Source organism: Mustela lutreola, chromosome 12, assembly GCF_030435805.1.
Source record: "Mustela lutreola isolate mMusLut2 chromosome 12, mMusLut2.pri, whole genome shotgun sequence".
Lineage (NCBI taxonomy): Eukaryota > Metazoa > Chordata > Mammalia > Carnivora > Mustelidae > Mustela > Mustela lutreola.
This window is the reverse complement of record NC_081301.1, coordinates 23,152,414-23,175,613: the sequence shown is the minus strand read 5'-3', so window position 1 is coordinate 23,175,613 and position 23,200 is coordinate 23,152,414. Positions and strand designations below refer to the sequence as shown.

General features: G+C 47.6%; 1 protein-coding gene across 4 annotated transcripts in view; it reads right to left on the bottom strand.

The window, feature by feature from the left end:
* The window catches only part of PTPN3 (protein tyrosine phosphatase non-receptor type 3), a 111,213-nt gene that overhangs the window by 48,786 nt on the left and 39,227 nt on the right, over positions 1–23,200 (bottom strand). For 3 of the 4 annotated variants that reach the window (XM_059143169.1, XM_059143168.1, XM_059143171.1), the window contains exons 5-12: positions 22,476–22,554; positions 17,778–17,822; positions 14,436–14,488; positions 8,294–8,414; positions 7,070–7,157; positions 3,976–4,064; positions 2,815–2,878; positions 746–918 (exon numbers count right to left, since the gene is read on the bottom strand). In XM_059143169.1, coding sequence (XP_058999152.1) covers positions 746–918; positions 2,815–2,878; positions 3,976–4,064; positions 7,070–7,157; positions 8,294–8,414; positions 14,436–14,488; positions 17,778–17,822; positions 22,476–22,554 — 712 coding nt within the window. The remainder of the gene's footprint in view (positions 1–745; positions 919–2,814; positions 2,879–3,975; positions 4,065–7,069; positions 7,158–8,293; positions 8,415–14,435; positions 14,489–17,777; positions 17,823–22,475; positions 22,555–23,200) is intronic. The other variant, XM_059143172.1, reaches the window with a different exon arrangement.

The following is a 23,200-nucleotide window of genomic DNA, read 5'->3' as shown; positions in this document are numbered from 1 at the left end:
AATTATGAAAACAATTTTTTCAAACCAACCGACCGTTTACAGTAGCTTGATCATTTCTGCTAGATCTTATACTTAAGAGGGCAGTCTTAGAATAAATACACAAAAACATAAACTGCAGGATTCGTTTAGGAAATACACTCTAAAGTGAAAATTTTAGAAGAGAAATTTCTTCCACTGCACTACTTATTAAATATTCTGATTATCATTCCTGTAGATATCAGTACACATAGGATTTAAATGTAATTTAAATATAATTAAGTAGGTGCACGGTACCAAGTAAACACTCGATTGCCAGTTTTCATAATTACTGTTATTTTGTGACTGTGATATGTAGTATATCCCAATGTCACTTGACTCTGGGAAGCCTGATTTCTGCTCATGCATTATTCGGGAGCACTGTATGGAATTAACAATCTGTGGGAGAGGTGTTCTTAGCAGCAGGACGACCCTCAGAGTCACAGACATGGGCTTCCCTTATTGCGACACGCTGTGGGACTAGTTGTAATTCGGGCTGCTTGGACACTCCCAGAGCAGCCGAGCTGCGGAGGCAGAAAGGAGGCATGGGAACCATGAGCAGCAGCTGAGTTATGCGTGGAAGGAGACGCTGTTGCCCCTGAGACACTTGGAGCCACGCAGCTCCCCTGGGAGAGCTGTCAACCCCTTCCCCCAAGGATGTTCCCTACCCGGCGGTGATGGGGACACAGTCACATCTCAGTCTACCGTGGATACCCTCAAGAATACTCACTTTTTGGGGTTCCTAGAGCCCATAGTCCAGTACTGAGCCAGAACATTCTTTTCCTGAGGTAGTAGCTTCTTTGCCTGAAAGAACGTATGATGCTCGACACAGGATTTCCACAAGTTTTTGCAAGATCGGTAATTTAACATGTTGAAGGCCACGATATGTTCCCTGGATTCAGTCTGGGAGGAAAAACACAGTAGAGGTTTCACCTGCACAGCGGAAGGAGCAAAGGCTCACAGGGATTCTAAGCCCACATCAGTGGTTGTCGGCTACGATGCAACAGACAGCTGAAAACCAGCTTCAAAATGCCCGAGGCCACAAACCAGTGTGACAGGGTCAGGAACAGGCTCTGTTAACCAGCTTATTAATGCGGTAAAGATGACTTTACTCTTTTTTTTTTCAACTTTTCTTTCTTTCTTTCTTTTTTTAAAGAGAGAAAGGCAGCAAGAGAGGGAACACAAGCAGGGGGAGTGGGTGAGGGAGAAGCAGGCTTCCCGCTGAGCAGGGAGCTTGAGGTGGGGCTCAAACCCAGAAGCCAAAGGCAGATGCCCAAGGACTGAACCACCCAGGCGTCCCCTGACTCTACTCCTCACCATTACTTGTGATCCTTTGTGAAGATTCTGATTTCAAATGTACTTACACTCCTGGGTTGGATATATTTGGAACAACCAGAAAAAAGGCTGCGTGATACATTTCTTTCAAAAATTAGCTCTGGGAAGATCTCTCCTGAAGAAATACTCTTCCATTTACCTGAAACTTGGGACTTGATAAGCCTCTGGATTTCTCCCTTTGTCCCCCAAGCACGGAGCTAAATCGAGTGCTCACATATCCTCACTTTAATGACTTCCTTGACTTTCATCCTACTTCAGTTTTCTGTTTTCATGCTAAATTACCACCTTGTACATTTTGGGGCCACCTTCAATCTTGCAATGGGGGGGGGGACAGGAGACCCAGATTCTAGTCCTAGTTTGCTCTGGGCTTTACTGTCCTCATTTCCATGTGTCCTTGCATGTCCTCATTGCATGGTAGGTGAAGCCGTTTTAAGAACATATTATCTCTGACACCCTGGGAAATGAACATAAGGACAGTAAGTGAAAAATACAGAGCACAACAGGACAGAGTGTGGGGTCGTGGAAAGAGCAGGTGTCCCCGATTAGAATACTAGCTCCTCCCTGGGTAGCTGTGGGAGCCTCAGCGTCCATACCTTCAAGTTCTCTTCTTTAACCGCAGTCATCTGGAGACCAGTGGTCTCCTCTTAGGAGACACATGCAAAGGTTGCTGTGTATTTTATTTTATTTTTTAAAAGATTTTATTTATTTATTTGACAGAGATCACAAGTAGGCCGAGAGGCAGGCAGAGAGAGAGGAGGAAGCAGGCTCCCCGCTGAGCAGAGAGCACGATGTGGGGCTCCATCCCAGGACCCTGAGATCATGACCTGAGCCGAAGGCAGAAGCTTTAACCCACTGAGTCACCCGGGTGCCCCATTTTATCTTATTTTTTAAAAGATTTTATTTATTTGAGAGAGAGGGAGAGAGAGAGAGCACAGAGCCTGCCATAGAGCTTGGTTCTAGGACCCTGCGATCATGACCTGAGCTGACATCAGACACTCAACTGACAGAGCCACCCAGGTCCCCTTACTGAGCACTAGAAACACGTTAAGGGAAGAACCTCATCTTGCTGACATTTATTGCCACCCCTTGTAGGCTCATGCCAAGTGCTCTGACCAGTGCTCTTTTACTTAACCTTCGGGATTCCCTGAGAGGCAGGTACTGCTGCACTGCCAGAACAAGGTCGCTTGGGCAGGGGACGTTAAGGAGCCTACCCAGCTGGTCAGGGCAGTGGAGCATTGAAGATCCAAACCTATTGTCATGGCCTCCCAAGCAAGTTACATCTCCAACCCGATAAGCCACGAATTCTAGCGGGAACTCGGGACTCCGGTTTCCATTTTCTGCACAGCACACACCAAGCTCTTTCTCCAGTCACCCACATAGCCAGCTGCCATCCCCTACCGCAGAACTAACGGCTATAAAGTGGCTACAAACACAAAAAACAAAGCAAGCGCAGACATAACTCACCTGTTTCTGTCGCTGATGAATAAAGAACTTTTTCCTTTTGAAAGAAATTTTTAGAATGTTCACCCTGCAAGAAATAAAGCACACAGAATGCACTGAAAGAGAGCCAGGCAGCAGCTGACATCGCTCGACGTGTGTCTTCCGCTCTGTGATCACGAGGAACGTGGGGTCGCGGCTTCCTGAGTTTACCTCAGGGTAGGAGTGACGGCAGCCTGTCGCCTCAGCCAGATGCCAAGGAGCTGACTGAAGCTGAGTACCACACAGGGGCCGCTGGATTATGATGTAACTTTAAAATAACAAGAACCACGGGCCATGTGCTCTCTCTGCGGTCAGCTGCTCTGGTGAGGTCGCAGCTCTGCCTGGGCTGGTGTGTGCCCGGGGAGGACAGCTGAGGGCAGTGCGGAGCAGCAGGAGGACGGACAGTAGCCAGACAGACTTGGGTCCACATCCCAGATCTGGTACTTACTGTGTGTCAAGCAGCATCTCTATTGTGTGCATGAGAACACGATGATAGTCCCGACGGACAGCATTTTTATATGCCAGGTCCCCTACTAAAAGCTTTGCTAGCAGTCCCTCAACTAGGCCTTCCAACAGTCCTGAAATGTAGGAGTATACCCAGTTTTCAGATGGCAAAACTGAGGCTCAGTGACCTCACTGAAGTGCTCGGGATCATCCAACTAGGAATGCGTGGATCTGAGCCTGGGCCCTCAAGTCCTGCGCTACAAAGGCCTTGGAAAGCATGGCCTTTTCCAGAGTGGTCTTGTGAGGATTCAAGTCTGAACACTTGGTGAAAGTCCAAATAATAACTAAGGAGCCACACTGACAATACAGTTCCTGCACAGAGGAAGTCCTCGGACTTCTGGCCAGTGCACTGCCCAGGACTCCTTCACTCCAAAACCTGCCTTGCACCGTTCTATCCATGTTTCCACACAGCATCCCAAACCACACAGTGACTAGGGGAAGGAGATACCGGGGAAAACCCAGCTTACTTTGCCCAAGTACTGAATCTGGGTCAACCCCCCCAGGTCGGAGGGGAAAACCTAGGGGGTAAAGTCTCCATCCTGCCTTCAGAAATAAAAATTTAAAATTAGAGACAACATTTCTTTTGTTCAGCATATTTTTAAGGCATGATTCAGAAAATAATTAGAAGCGGTTCGCACTTACCAAGGATAGAAACTTGTGCAAATGTATTTTCGGTACACGGCGATGCCCGCAGAAGCAATCCCAATCATTAGCTCTAAATTGTGCAGATCCTGGAAAAGGGAAGAGCTCAGATGCACGGCATGTTGCAGTCATGTTGATGCCCTCCAATCAGTCAAGCACCCATGCTTTTATACACAGCAGTATGTATACGCGCCAAAGGGAAAAGCTTATGGAAAACAGGCACGGGACACTTCAGATCCAAGTACTCAGCATCAGACTCATCTAAAGTGAACATACGCCACCTAAGAGCAACAGCTGGTTCCCGCCGGCTCAGAGAGTTGCCAAGCAGGGCACCCATCACACCACAGACTCCTGCCGTGAGCATCCAATAATCATATGTTTGCAACATTTGGATGCTATGCTAGCATTAGGAAGACCTTGCCCTCCGCACAGCTCTCCACCAATCTCCACTCCCATCACTGGAAAGGCGTTAGCTATCTGTTGTTGTGAAGCATAGGACTGCTGACTTTAAACCCAATGAACATGGGGTGCCTGGGTGGCTCAGTGGTTTGGGCTGCTGCCTTCGGCTCGGGTCATGATCTCAGGGTCCTGGGATCGAGCCCCGCATCGGGCTCCCTGCTCCGCGGGAAGCCTGCTTCCCTCTCTCTCTCTCTCTCTGCCTGCCTCTCTGCCTACTTGTGATCTCTGTCTGTCAAATAAATAAATAAAATCTTTAAAAAAAAAATAAAAATAAACCCAATGAACAAAGAAATATTGCCTGTAAATCAGATACACTCAACCTTCATTAAGAGCCTGTGTGCTGGGGGTGCCTGGGTGGCTCAGTGGGTTAAGCCACTGCCTTTGGCTCAGGTCATGATCTCAGGGTCCTGGGATTGAGCCCCGAATCAGGCTCTCTGCTCAGTGGGGAGCCTGCATTCCCCCACCCCCCGCCGCCTACTTGTGATCTCTCTGTCAAATAAATAAATCAAATCTTAAAAAAAAAAAAAGAGCCTGTGTGCTACACATTGCCATAGACAATGAAAATACGGAAGACAGAGTAACTATAAGGTGTTCAAATCCATTTCAGAACAAGGTGAGTACAGTAAAATTTAAAAATAAAACGGTTCCTTCCCCTGAGTCATCTATATCCCAAAATACCCAATCAGATACTTGTAATTATATTAAAAAAGGAGTGGGGCACGGTCTGACTTATCAGTGAGTGTGAACGTTAGGTTCGCCGCTTACTAAAACTGTTATTTTGGGCTCCTGAGCCTCATTTTTTCCCTTTGTACAATAAGGATTATCAAAGCCACCTCTCCAAGGGTTTTTTCGGGCTGAAATTACAGAACACACGGCAGGCGTAATAAACTTTCATTCCCTTTTGCCTCCCAAGAGGCGGCGGGACAAATCACTTGTGAACAGTGATGCGAACACAGGGAATCAGAGAAACTAGCCAGAGAAAACAGTGCTGATACAGGCGGAAGTCCAGAGAACATGCGCTACTGGGCACCCAACGGACGTCACACGCAGCTCATCTGGAGACAGTCCCTGTTCACTAAATTCCCACGCTGTCCTCACATTCCCCAGCTGTACGTGTAGAAGGCAGGGTCGTATGACTAGTCGTGGTCAGTGTTCTAGGAGAAGTGATGGGTCTCTTCTGGGCTGAACCATTTAAGAGGTGCTGTGCAATTTCCCAGCTTCCTCTTCCTGTGTCACAAGCATGAGGCCACGGGTGGAGCTGGTGAAGCCATGGGACGGAAGCAGCCTGGCGGCTGAGTCCCGCTGTAAGGAGGGAGGCCCCTGCAGGGTCTCTGGGACCCACACTGCAGCTTTTGCACTGCTGCAGAACGAACTTTATGGTATCAGGTTACTGATATTTAGGGGTTTTCGGAAGATCCAGCATAACCAAAGATAACCCAACGCCCTCCGATCCCCTGGGAGGTGTCAGCCAGGCAGGTAATCATCTGGCCTGAGGGGTCTCATGGGACCCAGGTGGTGGGGAGAGCACTCAACTCAGACACACAGAAAGCCCACTTCACCACGGCAGAAAGTTCTCTGCAACATTCTATGACAAGTTATTATCTGCAAATGTAATAAAAATCAACCGTCAAGCCCCAAAGTTGATCCCATATATTTTTCCTACTTTATTACTTAGGTCATAACTTGCTGTCACACACTTACAGGATTGAAGGGACACAAAAGAGATGAAAGCGTGTCTATGAATTGCAGAAATATTCTACAGATGAAAGTTTGGTCATTTACTCAACTTCTCTGAGCCTCCATTTTCTCACTGTAAAATGGGATGATTAGCATACTGACTTCACAAGGTTGCTATAGTCTTTAAATGAGAACTTGGGATCTCATGAAGAGCATCTCGAGCAATGACTAGTACCTATTAGGTGTTCAACCAATATTTGCTTCCTTTTGGATATGATGGGGGCCAATTACTGGTAAAAATATAAAGATCAGATGTCGATTAGACAGTGCCAGGGTCATGTATGGAAGCTGTTACTTCTGTGCTATGTGACCTTTGAGACGTCCTTGAGTATCAGTTTCTCCATCTGTAAAACGGGGGTAATAATACTCACCTCATAGCATTACTACAAGAAATAAGCAAGCCACAGTGTCCAGCAGTTTGAAAGTGCTCAGTAGATGATGGATATTAGTTTTATTTAAAAGGTCACAATCAATTTAAAATATTTACTGGTTTGCATGTTCATACCACTATGATTTTTAAAAGCTGTCATATTTGAGCAGTTAGTGATATTCTGAGCAGCACTGAGATGAAACAGTAAAAACCTTGGTTCACTAATGTATCACCTGGAAAATAGATATACATACTTTTTGCTTCTTTAACCATAACATGAAATCATCTTATAAAAACTACTCATTTCTAATCCCCATGACCCCCCCAACCCATAGAAACATGAGACATGAAAAAAGAAACTAGATAAATAACCAACCAAACTCAACATCACTTTATAAACTTTCCGAATATTGTTGAAAAAGGTTGTTTTTTTGTTTTTGTTTTTTTAAATACTGGAAAAGGTCATTTCAAGAAGTTTTCACCCTTCTGGAAGTTACCTTTGAACCAGACTGGGTCAAGGGTACCTACCCTACCACTGTGCAGCTCCACGCCATAGAAGTCGAGAGTCCGTGCTATGTTGATAAAGCAAGATTCAGCCTCTGATTGCTTTAGCCCACTACAGAAGAGGAGAGAAGATGCAGAGTTTGCCAATCAGTAGAGTATAGAACTCCAGTTTTTAAAACAAAAACCCCCTCCAAGTTGGTAACATTTCTGTCAGGTCATTAAATACCTTATGTTATTAATCTTAAACAGTCTGACCCTAAAGCAGGTCTTTTTCTTTTCTACTGAAGGGGACTTCATCTAGCCTGCTCAGTCCTTTCCTAAGTACCTCTTTCTCAGTAGGCTCTCAGGCCTCAGATTCAGAAGACAGCCACCTTTTAAAATTCCCACCTTCCTTGTTCCGAGCTGCTTACTTGATAGGCGCTCCAGGTCTTTCTACCTTTATCTATTCTTCCGGCAGCCTCAAACCCTCAAACGTCACTGTCCTATTTTAGGATGCTGGCTTCCGCCTGGGAAACAATTCTGGGAGGGAGGACTGGCAGTGCCTTTTAGAAGGGACGCTGGTTGCTTGGCCTTTGTTTTTCCAGCCTTCCCAAGAATGGCAGGGCCCTCGAGATCTGGCCTTCCCGGTCGGGAGGGCCCTTATCTGAGCTGGACTGAACGGATGCCACTGCAACTTTGAATAAAATGAGGCAAAGGATGAGAGGGCCAGAAGGCGGCGCGACTGCCGGAGTGCAGGCTTGGCCTGAGGCAGCCGCTGAAGACGGGTGCTCCCTTCTGGAATGAAGGCCGTTTCGTGACCTGAGCCCAGAAAGGACGTGGGAATCCCACAGCCTGGTGGCGTTTGTCCATCTGCCTGTCTGTTCCGTGGGGCCTGAAGGAGCCGTCTGTTTTATTAAGTGCGGTCAACTGTTCAAAGGTTTGCCTGGTAGGTCAATTTGTGGGGCAGTCAGCTTTAAAAAGGGCATTCCCCCTAGGAATTATCAGATTTTAATGACATCCTAAAAAAAGAATGTTGGAAATTCCCCTAAACTCTTACTGGATTTTGCACTTTACAGAAACATTAGTTATGCCAAAGATAACTGCTAGCGTAACAGCGCGAAGGTTCACAACCCTCCCCCTCCCCCGCCCCGACAACTTAAAAGAGGTCTCGTGAACAAATGGAAGCAAACACATGAAACCTACGCAAACACGAGGTCTGAAATGCCCGAGACCGGGGGTCCCAGAGGAGGCCGCCCCCCCTTCTCTCACCTGTGCTGCTCATGGAGGGATTCCACCTTCGTTAAAAAGTCATCGTTCTGATCTGGGATGAACTGACTATCGGAAAGATAGCCCGGATGATGGATGGAAGAATTATAGTCTCCAAAGTGAGCTACGAAGACAGAATAAGGAGGAAATTGCCTTTTCAGTTTGGTCTGTATTCACAAGCATTGACAGCATCGCAAGAAAGGCCCTGGAAGCCTTCTTCCGAGAGGTTCTACCACCACGTGAGACAGAGCTACTCATTTGCTCCAGATTCCACATTTTTAACAGAACCCTAGATGGGCTCGGTACCACCGCACATGCTTCCGCTGAGTGCTCTCTCCCTGAGGCCAGACGTTCCAGCAGTGTAAGCTAGGTCCTGTTCGAAACCCACAGACTGGCGAGCACAGCAGTTTATACCCTAGCCTGGATATTTACACAGAACAGAGCCCACTCAAAAATACCACGCCCTCCACCAGACACTAGGCAGACGGACTCTCTAATACCCCAGGGCGATGATGACACTGGACCAACCTGCCCTAGAACAATGGGTGTGGGCAGAAGAGAGGGCATGCTGACCTGATTCCTCCCTGCACCCGGACCAGCTCCCTGGAATTTGGAAAAATGTAGAAGAAATGGAACCAGGATGTGTTGGGAAGCACAGAGTGGGGGATGGCATGAGGGATGGGAGTGGGTAGGGCTGATAGGTCTGGGCCTCAGCAAGGCTGTAGGCAGAGCTCTTGGGAAGAAGGAAACCTTCTTAGGGGAGTCAGGGAAACATAGGGAACCTGCAACAGCAAAGGGAAGAGGAAGAGGGCCTTCTAGAGGGATTATCAGATGCATCCCTGGTCCAAACAACACCTCTCCCTCAAGATCCTTAACTATCATTCTACAAACATGACTCGCTGATGTGTAAGGTATCACTGGTATTCCTGAGAGTGGTTCAGTAGCCAACCTGTACACGTGTACATGGCTGCCCTGAGGATTCAAACCACCTGCGTGTCTGGACTGTTGAGGCTGGAAAAAAGAGCCTGGGTGGAACAGCCAAGGATCTGGCTATGGGACCCAAGGACACCTGCTTCTCTTCTCCAAGATTCAGGTTTTCCTGCTTTGTAAAAATACGAGAAAAACAAGTTCTAGTTCTGATGGGCAAATTATCCAGTATTTCATTTTCTCAATGAGATGCTTTCATCTTTTTCTTAAAAAATATTAAGCTTGATCTTTCCAAAGGTTTTGAAGAATTCTTCCTGCCGCTGGCTTCAGTGCCAGGGGGCTCCTGAGGACTGACGTTTCATGGCACCCAGTCGACAGATTTCTAAATCACACAGCTCCTTCTGTGTCACAAGGATGAGGACTGGGAGAAGCTGCAGTGATGCTTCATGGCCAATCTCAGAAGGGAAGGAAAGGAGCTGGGGAGCTGCCCAGGCAGATTTCATCACAAAGATGAGAGGGGAGACACAAGCATTTCTTTCTTTACATCCGTGTGGCCTGCTCCCCCTCAGTTGCCATCACACATTAACAGGTGCCCTATGAGATCCACACTGTAATGAGGGGCTGTTTCCTCCTTACAGTCTTTCTGGGGGTTGGGAGTGAGGCAGACTCATCTGCAGGGCCTGGCACCTATGGACGGCACACAGCGGGCGTTCACAGATGCAGTGCTTGGAACTCCCCCAAACAAAAGCTACTACAAAGTTCAGTTTTGGACGGGCAAGAGGGCAGAAAGCCAAACGATCTATGCAGGCAGACTTGGCCAAGGGGAGACCACAGGCTGTTAAGGCCAGCCAAATGCAGCTAAGCTATGGACAGAAACGTCAAGGCTGGACTTTGGAAGCGCAAGCGTGGCTTACAGGCTAGTCTGTATGTGGTGAAGTGTGTACGTGTGTTTATAGGAAATAGTTTGGATGCCCTGACATAGCCCCAATGAAGACAGCTTGAGAAAGCCTAAAATTACCTTGTGTAAATTCATTTTAAAAGGGAAGAAACATACAAACAGATAAAGGAAAGAAACTGGTTGAGAGAAGGAACTTCTCTCACTTCACAGAAGCCACTCTCGGCAGTCAAGACCAGAACCCAGGTGAGCTGTGCCCCAGCTGGTGCTCTCACCATCTCCACCAGCCTGCTTGCCAGGTCCGAGCTGGTGCTGGCCAGCCATCTGCTGAGGACAGTGGTCATGTCCCCAGAAGGCAGCCGGATTCTGCAAGAGACCTTCTTTGCCTCTCAGAGAGTCCTACTGAATTTTACTCAGGTGGTTTCATTAGCTCGTAGAGATTCTCTCAGATTTGAGTGGGTCATCTATATGAGCTGACAAGTTCCAACCCCTGGGCCCTTCTACGAACACGAATAGCAAGGCTGTCTTCAGTCAAGTCACCAAAAAACATCTGAAGGAAGGAACCTCCCAGTAGGGTGGTTTTCCCTAGAAACAGTAGTCCGCCGCTCCGCGCAAAGTGCTATGCTAACCACTAGAGGGAAACAGAGTCAAACAGTCATCTGCAAAAACTTGGAGCGCATAGGGAGCGTCCCATGATGGTTTCAAAGCCATGGATCCATCAGATGCTCAGGACCACCCAGTGACAGACATTGCATTCATCCCCAAGAAATAGTTAAGGGAAGGGAGACTCAAAGAAGGGACCTGCCCACTTTGCTCAGCTGGTAACTTGGAGCCTACACCCTGACCACAGTCCATACTCTTCCTCTACTTACTATACCAGAGACCCTAACCTCCAGAGTAATACACTTTCCTATTTGTGGAGAAGCACCACACACAAAAGCTAATTATAGCAGGAAGAAAAGGAAATGAGCGTTTATGTGGGAAATACATTGTCTTAAGTTCCATGCATTCTTCTGGCTAATGTTTTATATTGTGCAGGAAAGAGAGTATATTCTAGGCACTCAAATGTGTAGCATTTCAAGCTGCTAAATTGTTCTGTTCGGCAAGTCCCTTATATCAGCCCCTTGCATGTTATTTATCCATCTCCCATTTGACCTTGGAGGTTCTTCTCAGGGGTCACGACGAAGAAGCTTTTCCGGATACGCTCATGTCTCCCCCACGCAGGAGGGAGGGCACCCCCTGTGCCCGCCCTCACTGTCAGCATCAGCTGGCCCACCCGTGCCTCCTCACTGGGCAGGAGACCCCTTGCCTTGCAGAGAGACCGTGTGTTGTCCTTCTGTTCACCCTTAGGCGGGTGCAGAACCTGGATGCAACGGAGGCCAACGGACATTACAGAGTAAATACAGATTTTTAAAAATTTCATTCTTCGAGCCTCATCCATACCTGAGACCACCAGCAACCTACAGTCTTTGCCTATGTGTCTTTTTATCTAGTAAGAAAGTGCGCTCTTGATTTGCTCCTATCTCCCTCCGCCACACGGTGGGGACAATCCGGTGAGATGTCGCAGATACGATTCAGACATCCCACAGTATCGTCTTCAAGAATTCACCTTACAGGAACGCGAGCACAGAAGTATGGGGGAAAATACGTAGGTACTTCCTGAGAGCAGAGGGATAAAGGGCTTATACTTAAAAATGCTCGCCTGACAACCCATCTCTTTTGAGCACGCCAGTGAGGCCAAGGCTCCCACGGACACTAGTTTCTAATTTTTGGGTGCTAGTAAATTCTTTTAGTCCCCGGTCCGGCATTTGTTTGCAGAGGGGAACCTGACCACTGAAGCTTAGAGTAGGATTTTCTCATTTGGGTCTTACATTTCACTCAAAGTAGAGTTGATTGTTTACAACAGATGTTCTTTAGAAAGCTTGCTTCTGGGGACGCCTGGGTGGCTCAGTTGGTTAAGCAGCTACCTTCGGCTCAGGTCATGATCCCAGCGTCCTGGGATGGAGTCCCACATCGGGCTCCTTGCTCCGCAGGGAGCCTGCTTCTCCCTCTGACTCTGCCTGCCACTCTGTCTGCCTGTGCTTGCTCTCGCTCGCTCTCTCTCTGACAAATAAATAAAATCTTAAAAAAAAAAAAAAAAAAAGAAAAAAGAAAGCTTGCTTCTGGGCCGACGTGAAAACAGAGTGAGAGTTAACGCTCACCTTACGCCTGGCCCGATTCTGAGAGCTTGCCACATAATAACGCATCCCTTCTTCACCGCGACCCCATGAAGTAAACAGTGTTATCCCCACTTGACAGAAGAAGAAGCTGAGGCCTCGGGAGGCTCAGGGTCCCGCCTATATGAGGCAAAGAGCCAAAACCCAGATAACATGGTCAGGTGTGCTCTGGTCGACTCAGGTAACAGCAATGGTCCAAGTGCAGAGGTTCCAGTTGGGAGACTGCCTCACACGTGTGGTTTGACTCACAAAGCCAATTCTGAGTTATCATAGTCACCATCCTCACCTCTGTTTTACAGACGAAAAAATGGAAATTCAGGGAAGTACCCCATTGCCACATTAAGTGGCAAATGGAGAAGCCGGGCTTTAGGCCGAGTCTGGCTGCGTGCAAAGCTATGTCCTTTCCAAAAGTGTTCCCAGCCCTCAAAGCGGAAGCTGTAGCCACGGACACCGGCTCCCTCTGGGATGTGGCAAAGCTGATTTCTTCAGCCAACCGGCCTGGCAGAGATGGAGGCCATGAGGTCTAGAGACCAGCAGGGATACAGGTTGACTGTGGTTGTGTCTCTTCCCTTCTGGATGCAACATGGCTGGGTCTGTTCCAGCTGCACCGTAGGGACAGGGGAACTTTCCAAACTACCCAGACCCACCACTGCGCCACCTCTTCTCAGTTTTCCACTGGGGAGGAGATGCAGGCTCTCTGGGGAGACCGATACTAGGTCTTCCCTCACTAGTGAGTGGGGTCACTGTTAAAAGTCCATCCTCCACTTCCTGGTATCATGCAGGTGGGCAGACAAGTGTGGGCCCAGCCACCTTGCCCTTCACCTCTCCTTGAACCCCGGGGGTGCAGACAGACTTAAGGCCACCTCTGGAGTCCTGGTCAGCCTCCTCTTGCTACTTTGCCTCTGAGACCAAAGTAGAGTGAGTAATTCAGCCAGCACCTGCTCTGAGACCTATCTTGCCCTTTTCGTTCCCTACCACACCATCAGCCAAGAGGGCTAACAGGCCAAGACGGTGCACCATGCAGAGAAAGGGAGAGGGGCCTCCCTCAGTCCTGGGCTCCCATGGAAGTCTGCCTGACGCCATACGGCTAACTGGGAAGCAATACTTTGCCTTCCTTCTGGCTAGGTACTCTCTCCACTGTGCACAGCCAGCATCTACCATGGTGCCCGACGGGGTATATATTCTCAGCAAAGTTTTGCTGAATGAGTGATTCTTAAGCTCAAGCAGGCCTTGATGGGAAATCCCATATGGTTTTTCTACCCAACATGGCAGCCACTAGCAATATATGGCCACTGAGCCCTTGAAACATGGCTGGTCCAAACTGAGATGTGCTAGTTTTCAAAGACTTCATAGGAAAACAAAACGTAAAATACCTTAATTTTTAATTTTTACATTGCTTATATATGGAAATTTTTACATTACTTATATATTTTTTTAGATTGCTTATATATGGAATAATATGTAGGATAGACTGGAGTAGTTAAAATATTAAAGCTAATCTCACCTGTTTAGTTTTCTTTTTTAATACTGGGTACTAGACACTTAATTTGACAGACAGAGATCACAAGTAGGCAGAGAGGCAGGCAGAGAGGAAGGGAAGCAGGATCCCCACTGAGCAGAGAGCCTGATGCGGGGCTCGATCCCAGGACCCTGGGACCATGACCTGAGCCGAAGACAGAGGCTTTAACCCACTGAGCCACCCAGGTGCCCCTGGGTACTAGACACTTAAAAGGACACATGTGGCTCACAATATGCTTCCACGGGACTTGTTTTCCACGTCTGTAAGAGGCGAATGGTAGAAATATTTGCCTCACTGAGGTTTATGATGAGATCTAATATGTGGGCGAGGGTCTGCTTAATGCGTTGTGTGACAGGTGACGTCTGTCGAATGGACTCATCCACACCTTCCCTAACCAACGTCCCAGTGCCAGCAGAGTGTGTGTCAGTCAGGGGGAAAGTGGGAGCATCCCGACAACCAGAGAGAAGCTTGCCCAATGGGATTCCTGGGAAGAGGGGAAGTGACCTGGTCAAACGGGAAAGGCCACTGACTTTCTTAATACATTGGTCAGAAGAGTCTGTCCCATGAAACGCTCCCTTGGTGACTTACATTGTACTGCATAGGATGCTAGAACCACTGCCGAGTTAAGAGGGCAGGTTAACCTGTCAAGAGAAAAACACATCAGCAAAGTCACAAGAGCCAAAGACAGCCTGAAACAGCCATGATGGGGAATACCTGTCTTCTTTCTTAGATTAGCCATTAAAAAGACATCATGAATCATAATAAAGATAATTTTAGGATGTAACTCAAATAGTAAAGATAAATGTAACGCTGTTGATTCACAATTAAAAGAGAACTTTGTCATGTTTAAAATAATACACATTAATACAAATACCATGAAGCTAGAGGTCTAATATTGGCCAAGGCTTTGGCTGGTCAAGAAAGGTCAGGCTCATATCACTAAGAGGAAACGTGAGAAAAATTATACTCTTAGATCAATGGGCAGCCTCCGTATCTTTCTAGTAAAGACGTGAGACCTTTCAGAGGGCTTTCTAACTAAATCCCTGACTAGAAAGATGGGGAAAACAGAAAAGGATTCTTAAAATTTTTAAACTCTTGTGAGTTCTAAATTACTTAGTAACAGTTACTTTTTAAGATTCCTAAATCTGTTTACCCTCCTAAAGCTTCTGATCTATAGGGAATGGTCTGTCTGCCTCCCAGTTTGCCTGCCACCTACTAGAAACCCATGGACTGGGCATTAGACTTCAGCTCCCTTCCCCTTAGGCTCACTGCCCTCCAAACACCCTGTTTCTACCAATGACACCCTCTCTAGCTTTGTTATGCTGCGAATCCTCTGGTTGCTCCCTTCTCTCTGCTCAACCATGAACTCTACCATCTGCCTAGGAGCCTGGCCACCAGACCTGGGCCAGGGATCCCTGCCAGGTGCAGAAACACACTGCAGAGGAGCCAACTACAAGCAGCACGAATGAAGGCTTGCAGGGTGGGGAGACACAGATTTTAAGAGCATTCTTCCTGGCAGCCCCAGGGGAAGTGGAGAAAAAGTGCTGTTTCCATGGCAGCTCATGAAATTCCCAAGATGTGAGTCACCCCCATGTCTCTGACTGATCAGGTTGGCCAGCGCAGGGTTCCCCTTCCTGTCTGCTGTGCTATGCCCTGTCCTGAAGCTGCACAAGAAGGTAGCCTTCCCTACGTGAAGGGGCCCCCCAACTTTCCTTAAGTTACTAGGTATTCCCTGCTAGGACTTCTCAACGATCTCTCCAAGTCTGGAGATACGTCCAGCAATACTCACCATCTGTTTGTTCATCTGGAGGCCCAGAGAGCCCGTGGGGAGAGCAGACACCAGCCACTCACTCTCCTACCAAGATGGGCTTCAAGGAAACCTAATTTAGGGTCCCCGCTCGAGGCAGAGCAGGTGAATGGGACTCGGGAAACACCTGAGGAGACAGGCTAAGGAGGTTCCATCCACATGGATGGAACAATCCTATGAATATGTCAAAAAAGAACATTTCCGAAGAATAGTGTAAATATAAATGAAAAAAGAATGCTGAAAGCCTGCATGACCATTCAGTGTGGCCCCTAGAGAGACCTCTTTCTTTCCCTCTAGGCTTTAGGGTCTCCATCTGATGGCCAATGTCACCTAGCTCAGCGGGAAGGAGGGCATGCCTTGGGAACCGCCCACCACTGATGGTTTCTGCCAGGACGCCTAGGAAGAAGGCTAACCAGATTCATCCAGTCTGTCAAAAGATCCACAGCTACTAATGGCCAGACCCACCCTGACGCACCCAGGAGTGTCGGGCAGTAGGAGACCCTCTCCTGAGAGAGGTGGTGAAGGCCACCAGCAGGCCTGATGAGAATGCCAGGGATTTAAGGCCGGTTGTGCCCCTCAAGCGGTTCCACCCAAAACTAACAGGGGGTATCGTGCTGGGAGAAGAAAAAAATGAAGACATCCATCCGATTCCTCTTGTGGGGAGCACTGGACTGAGAGCTCTTGGGAGGAGAGGGCCTTGCCTTTTTTGACCAGCACAGAGCCCGTCGCCTAACAGCTGCTTGAGAAATACTTGTTGGGAAAAGAGATTAGCGCTCGGGGGCAAGAGACAAATTTCCGCTGGGGCAGAGGGCAGCCTGGACCTGGGAGAGGGGCGGGTAATGTCACTCTAGCGTCACCCCCCGCCCCCCCCCCCCCCGATGTGAGAAGGCTGTCTCACAAAATGGGGAACTCATTTCTGGGGGTGCTACTAAGCAAGGCCTGCAGCTGGGCTAGAGAAGGGGCTCCTTCCTCCTCCGAGTAAGAGAAGGAGCTAAATTACAAAACTTCTCCAATTCTAGGAGCCCTGGACAGGTTTTCAACAGGTTCGGGCAGTCCAGATTTCAACATGGGTCTTGTTTCTAAATGTTCCTCTACCCCCAGGATCTTCACAGCCATGCCTACAAATCTCCCTTCCATCCAGATGAAGAACCCTAGCCTCTTCCAGCCTTTCTGTCCTTGCACTGGTATTGTCTTTGCAGATGCTGCCTTCTACTTGAAAACCTCCAACAGCTCTCTGCCTGTCTGGCTGGCTTTGATAGGAAGACAGCCCTCCTCTTCTCCCCTTATTCTGCTGTAAACCTCCAACATGTGTTTTTCAACTGGGACCAAGTGGGTAGGGCAGTTGAAAAAACTCCTCCCTCCTTCTAAAACCTCAGTGGCAACTGGGGTCTGCGCAGCCCATACGGGTCCCGTCGTCACAAGGGCTCCTGTCTCACTGCCCCAACCGGGGGGGGGGGGGGCCTTCACAGAGGCTTCTGAAGCCCCTCCTTGGGGCAGCTGCCAGGAGGAAAGGGGATGAGGAGGACGAGAATAAGCTGTGACTGTTTCTACCAATTCACCGGCTGCAGGTTCTCCCCTAAGTCACAGAAAAGTCAGGATTTGGAGGAGGTAGCTCAGGGACAAGTGGCTTGGCATATCTCCTCCCTTCCAGAGCCGTTTCAGATCCTTCCAGCCACTGAGATGGCCCTGCCACACAAGACGTGCTGACTCACAGGCAGACGCCCCTGTCTTCTAGCACAAAGCCTCCCAGGGAGAAAATGAATCATCTGTAGGTACTGAGGGGCTTGGAAGTGGACCTAAATTAGGCCCGAGCTGCCTTCCTGAATGAAGCGTGTCTCACATTCTCCCTGTAACATTTCTCAGGTCTTTACCAGAAAGATAGCTGTACCTTTGCTAATAAAATCGAAACATGAAATGAAGTTGCTCCGACCTCAGCTTCTCCGAATCAAGACTGAGTTAACAACAGATGTCCAGAGCAGAGAGTCATGCAGGGTCCTGCTTTCAACCACCATCCTTTGTTTAGATTTAATACTGTTTCCAGAAATACACACTCATTAGATTGAAACCAGGAATTTTAGTGTCTGGCAACTGACGGAGAATGAAGAATGTGAAATTTTCATTACCTTCCTTCACAAATATCCATCTTCAGTTGTAAGAAATACAAATGCCTACAAAACAATTGTTTTTATTAATTCACAATATTGGAAATACAAGAAAAAGGTGATAAGTCAAGGACATGATCTGTACATTTGGAAAACAAAATACACAAATATGCATTTGCGTCTGAAGTCTTGGGGTTGCTTTTTGTACACTGCAAAGCTGCTCCTTCGGTAACAATGGTTCCGCGTGGAGGCTGGTTTCCACCCAGCCTCACGCCAGCACATGCCGTCCCAAGGATGGCTGAGCCCGCCAACAATCAGCCAGAGCTGTTGCCAGTGGGCTCCCCCCAACCCTGGACATTCCCCATCAAACCCGGGGCCTCCAAGAGCACCAGGCCCCCACGGGCATCACACACAGGGAGCCCCCAGGTGCTAGGGGGGTGGCGGTGCAGTGCACACCCACATTCCCTCTGCATGAAGCAGCAGATAGGAACTGGGTCTGTGAGGACACTTCCTTGGCTGGGTGCAAACACCCAGCTGAGTTGCTTCCCGTGTCCCGGGAACTTCGGGTACTTGAGCAAAAGCATAAACATCAGTCAGCTACCAGCTGCCAGGACCTCTGAGCAGAATTCGGCATTTGCCTGCGAGCTACTAGCAATGTCAAAACCCAGGACCTGATTTGTGGGCAGTGCTCGGGAACCCATCGCAGGCCCTGCGCCCCGTGAGTCTCCCCCCAGTCTAGGGACAGGTAAGAGACAGCAGCGAGAGTCCGGTGCCGGCCATCAAGCACCAAGGAAAGTTTTATATTTAGGGATGCGACATACACTCAGTTGGCAGCTAGCTCCCACTCTTTTTTAAAGCCCAGATTCAAATGGGACAGACATTCCAGCGTCTGGCCAAGGGGACAAAAGGGAAACTTCTTGAAATACGATACAGATGCGGCAGAAGTATTCTGGGGCAGGACAGTGGTCATTTTGGCAATTTGAAACACATGGGGTCTCCTTGGTCCTTCATGTTCATACGTTCAAAGGTCAAGGTGCTGGTGTCCCGAGGCGTGAATGCTTCATTTGGCATTACCTCCTCTGTGCACAAATCTGGGCTAGGTGCGGGGAATTCATTTCAGCCTCCTGCCCGTTCAGATAGGTTACATGGGGTCAGTTAGATCTTATTTTAACCTGGACACCCATGCTTTGAAAAAACCTGACTATGCTACAAATTTCTTATGCATCTAATGACTTCAGGCTTGGGGTCAATGTCCTAACTCTGATATTTTTACGTAGCCTGTTGTCATCATCAACTATCCTTAACATGTTGAAGACCAGCACTGAGATACCATGTAGCCTACGGTTGCTGATTCACGCTTACTCTGTATTGGAGACTATCTTTTTCACCTAGGAGAACATCCCCAGTCCTTTCTAGTTTGTTCCTATGTTTATCCAAGCTGACATTCAACCAGAATTAAGTGTTCTCTCCTCCTACAGCGCTACTGGGGGAAAGCAGAGAAGGGAGAGAATGCTAGATAATCCGATGGTAAATCTGGCCCTCCAGTGACGAGCCGGGCTAATCCGTGTATCTTCCTAGGGACAGAACTGCGAAGGGGAACCTGGACATTACCATTCATCAAAAGCTACCTCGTCTGAGTCAACCTCATGATGTCACACCAAGAAGTTGTAATAGTGGGAGGAGGCCCAAACGTAGGGCATCTCCTGGGAATCCTGAAGGAGATTCCCTTTGAGACTGCCAGTCAATGAGAATGTGCCCAATGACAGAATCTTATCAGGAACAGCAGTTGTGAAGGCTCTCAGTCAAGGAGACGTCTAACGATCAGAAAAAAAGAAAAATCAAACAGAAGAGGTGTCAGCATACCTGACTTCAGAAATGTAAAGGTCACTCCTAGAGTGTATCCCATCTGGGAACTCAACTTCATACAAAAAAGCAACAAATGCCTCCCTAGGATGTTAGAACATAATAAATACCACTTTCTCTGACACTTGAGAGCTACATTTCGTTAAGAGGAACTTACTTTTGGGTAGGCTACAGAACTGGGGCTTAATAGAATACTGTGTGTCAGGAATATAAGCAAAAATTTTTAAAAAGTTAAAAAGTTTTTTTAAAAAAAGTTAAAAAAAAAAAAAAAAAAGGACCTGTGAATTAATGGTGGAAGTCTAGCTCAGCATAGGAAAAAGATCTGGCAGTCCTGGCTGCCCACCAGCTCCATCGGAGCCATGTGGGTGGCTGCTGTTGTGGTTCCTGTTACATTGAAATCTGGTGCCCCAAATCCTAGGAGGTGACAGCCACATTCTACTCCAACCCTGGGGATACCACTCATCTTCAGTTGGGAGGTGGGGTGGTGGCAGGGTCACGTTTCAGTGGATTCTAGCAGCGATACAAACAAACTGAGTTTTATCTTGGACTTAGGGAAGAACAAAAATTCGTCAATTACTCATCTTGCGCCCAAATCTGCCTCCCGGTATCCTCCACCCACGGGCCATGATTCTAGACACCAAGTATGTCTAATTCCCCTTATCCGTGACAGCCCTTACAGATCTCAAAGCAGCCTGTTTTCTCCCTAGTCCTCCCTCCGTCCCCAACGTCCTACATTTCCTCAGATGTCCCTCAAATGACAGGAAGGCTAAGCAAAGGGATTCTGTCGGCATCCAGAGATGGTGAGCTTCTCTCCAGTGGGGTATGGAAGTGGATGCCTGATGACCTGGAAAGGGACTCTTGGGGTAGGCCAGCCCGAGCCATCCCTGCACTCCACCATACCCGCTGGCCACCATACCCCTGGAGCTCCAGCATCACAAGGGGCAGACAGAACCACAGGTGATAATTACTAGCTTAGGCAGGGCAGTTCACACTTGGTGTTGAAACCTATCAGTTGCTCATATGTTTAATGGGTAATGACTGGCATTTTAAAAGAACAGAGAGCTTGGGGCGCCTGGGTGGCTCAATGGGTTAAAGCCTCTGCCTTCGGCTCCGATCATGATCCCAGGGTCCTGGGATCGAGCCCTACATCGGGCTCTCTGATTGGCGGGGAGCCTGCTTCCCTTCCTCTCTCTCTGTCTGTCTCTCTGCCTCCTTGTGATCTCTTGTCTGTGAAATAAAGAAATAAAATCTTAAAAAAAAAAAAAAAAAGAGAGAGAGAGAGAACAGAGAGCATGAGAGGGATCTGCCCTTGCTCTTGGTTTATTAAACACTGCTTCCCTGATGTCCCTCCGGACTGCCCTGTGAAGCAAAACGCATATTTGCTCTGTGGTTGTGATTTTAAAATTCATGGGTTAAAACCACACACGTGTACACACACACACACACACACTTATAACCCATCATAACATTTTCAAAGCATCCCTTCAACAGAACTTGGTATTTAATAATGGCCTTGTGGAACCTTGGTAAGGTGATCTCAAACACCTGTTCCTATAGCTATGTTGCCCCTCTGTGTCCCCGGGCTCAGGAGTTGAGCTGTTGCACTAACCCCTCAGTCCACCAGCATGAAGAACCATTATGGGGAAAACTCAAAGCACCACGTGAACATCCCACAGTGACCCAATGAGCCCCACCAGACATCTCTTACTCTGGCTTAAAATTCAACTGAACAGTAAACACAGTCAACTCTCCCGATGTCTGTTATTGTGGAGGGCAGAGGTGCACAAAGAAAGCAAAACAGAATAACAGACTAATATTTAGTCTTCAAACATCCTAAAAGTTAAAACATCATCATGTGATTACCTTCAAAAACAAAACAAAACAAAACACAATACTCAATGTCTGAGTTAATGTCACCTTCTTGGTGAGGGTCTCTGGGTACAATGAACACAGAATAGGAGTCAATATTCCTGAACATCCATTAAGTTGTTTTTTTGTGTTTGTTTGTTTTTTTTTTTTTTTTTCTGGTAGAGACAAAAACCTCTGCAAGTTTCCCTCCCTATGAAAAATAAACATATTATGAATAAAAGGGCTCAACGTTGCTATGGGGGAGTGGAAGTGGAGGCAGGGTCACTACTCAAACAGCAACAACCCTCCCGCGCAGGCCTCTTCCATTCCAAACCCGTGTTCCCCACCCAGAAAACCCACGTGCTAGTACAAAACAAGGGTCAGGCCCCTCGCCAAGCCCTGAGGGGTAAACAGTCCTATCTCGGCTCTCCTTCCCTTATCTGGCTCACATTTGGCCTCTACCGACTGATTCACCCAGGAGAGATGCTGCCTCAGCTTGCATTCCTTTTTATTTCTACCAACTGGGGATTTGGGAGAGAATGCTCAGTTCAGAACGTTCTTTTTATCCCGAAGAGCCTCCGTTCTAGCCTCACAGAGATACCGTGTTATTTGATGTGTAGACAACAGATGGACGCTGTCTCAGCAAACTGACGCTGTCTCAGCAAACTGGTCTTCCAAACCGCCCCCTCATGCCCCCCCTCCCCCTCCGCCCCCTGCAGGCTCAATGGGCAGGAGGGGTTGGGGAGGTGGGGGAGGTGGGTGGAGGTCCAAGGCAGTGAACTCCAAATGGCACCAAATGAGGAAGTCAGTAGGCCCCAGACAGAGAACTCATTACTGATGAAAATTTCAATCTGTACCCCTCTGATTTTTACTTGTTTCATAACCACTGGTGTGGTTATACCCAAAGGAAATGTACAGCCACAGAGATAAGATAAAGAGTATATTTTTAGCGGTTACTCATTTTTATATACTACAAAGGAAACTTAAAAAAAAAAAAAAAGTTATTACCTGGTTTGCTCTTCCTGTAGTGTGTTGGGATCAGGTATAAAAAATCTTACTCGAAAATGCAGAGTACAGGGGAAACCTCCTATAACATTTTTCAAAAACAAATTTAAGTTTTCTCTTTAAAAAAGTCAATGCAGGTAAGAGGCTACTCTTCCATTAGTGATGCATTTTTTTTCCCCCCACTAGACCACAGCTTTTTTCATCAATTAAAGGGCTAATTTCAAAAAAGGAGTGCACAAGATAATTGTTTAGAAATCTCCCAAGTCTGCAAATAGTCAACTATTTTGCAACACGAGCATAGAATGAGGTACTCTATCCCCTCTGTACTATAGGTTTAACTTAGGGCTGTGTTCAAACAATGCACTCCGTCACAGGTATTAGGAATTTTTAAAAATCCTTAAATCAACAGATCATACAACATTCATAACGAAATAATGTCACACAGATAGCCATTTTATACTTTTTCCATTTTCACGTACGTTCTTGAAATTAAACACTGCCATAACACTTTCATATGGGTTCTTCAACTTAAACATCGCCATGACTCTGAGTAGGTCAGGCTGCTCTTGGTGGCACTGTTGTACAGATAAGCCAACAGGCACAGAGTCTTGCCTTCTGCCACCGAGCAGATGAGAAAACCAGAACTCAAGTACTGAGGATTTTGATCCTGCTATGCCACAGAGCAACCATTTTGGTAACAGTTCATGCTTTTAATGCAAAGTGAACTC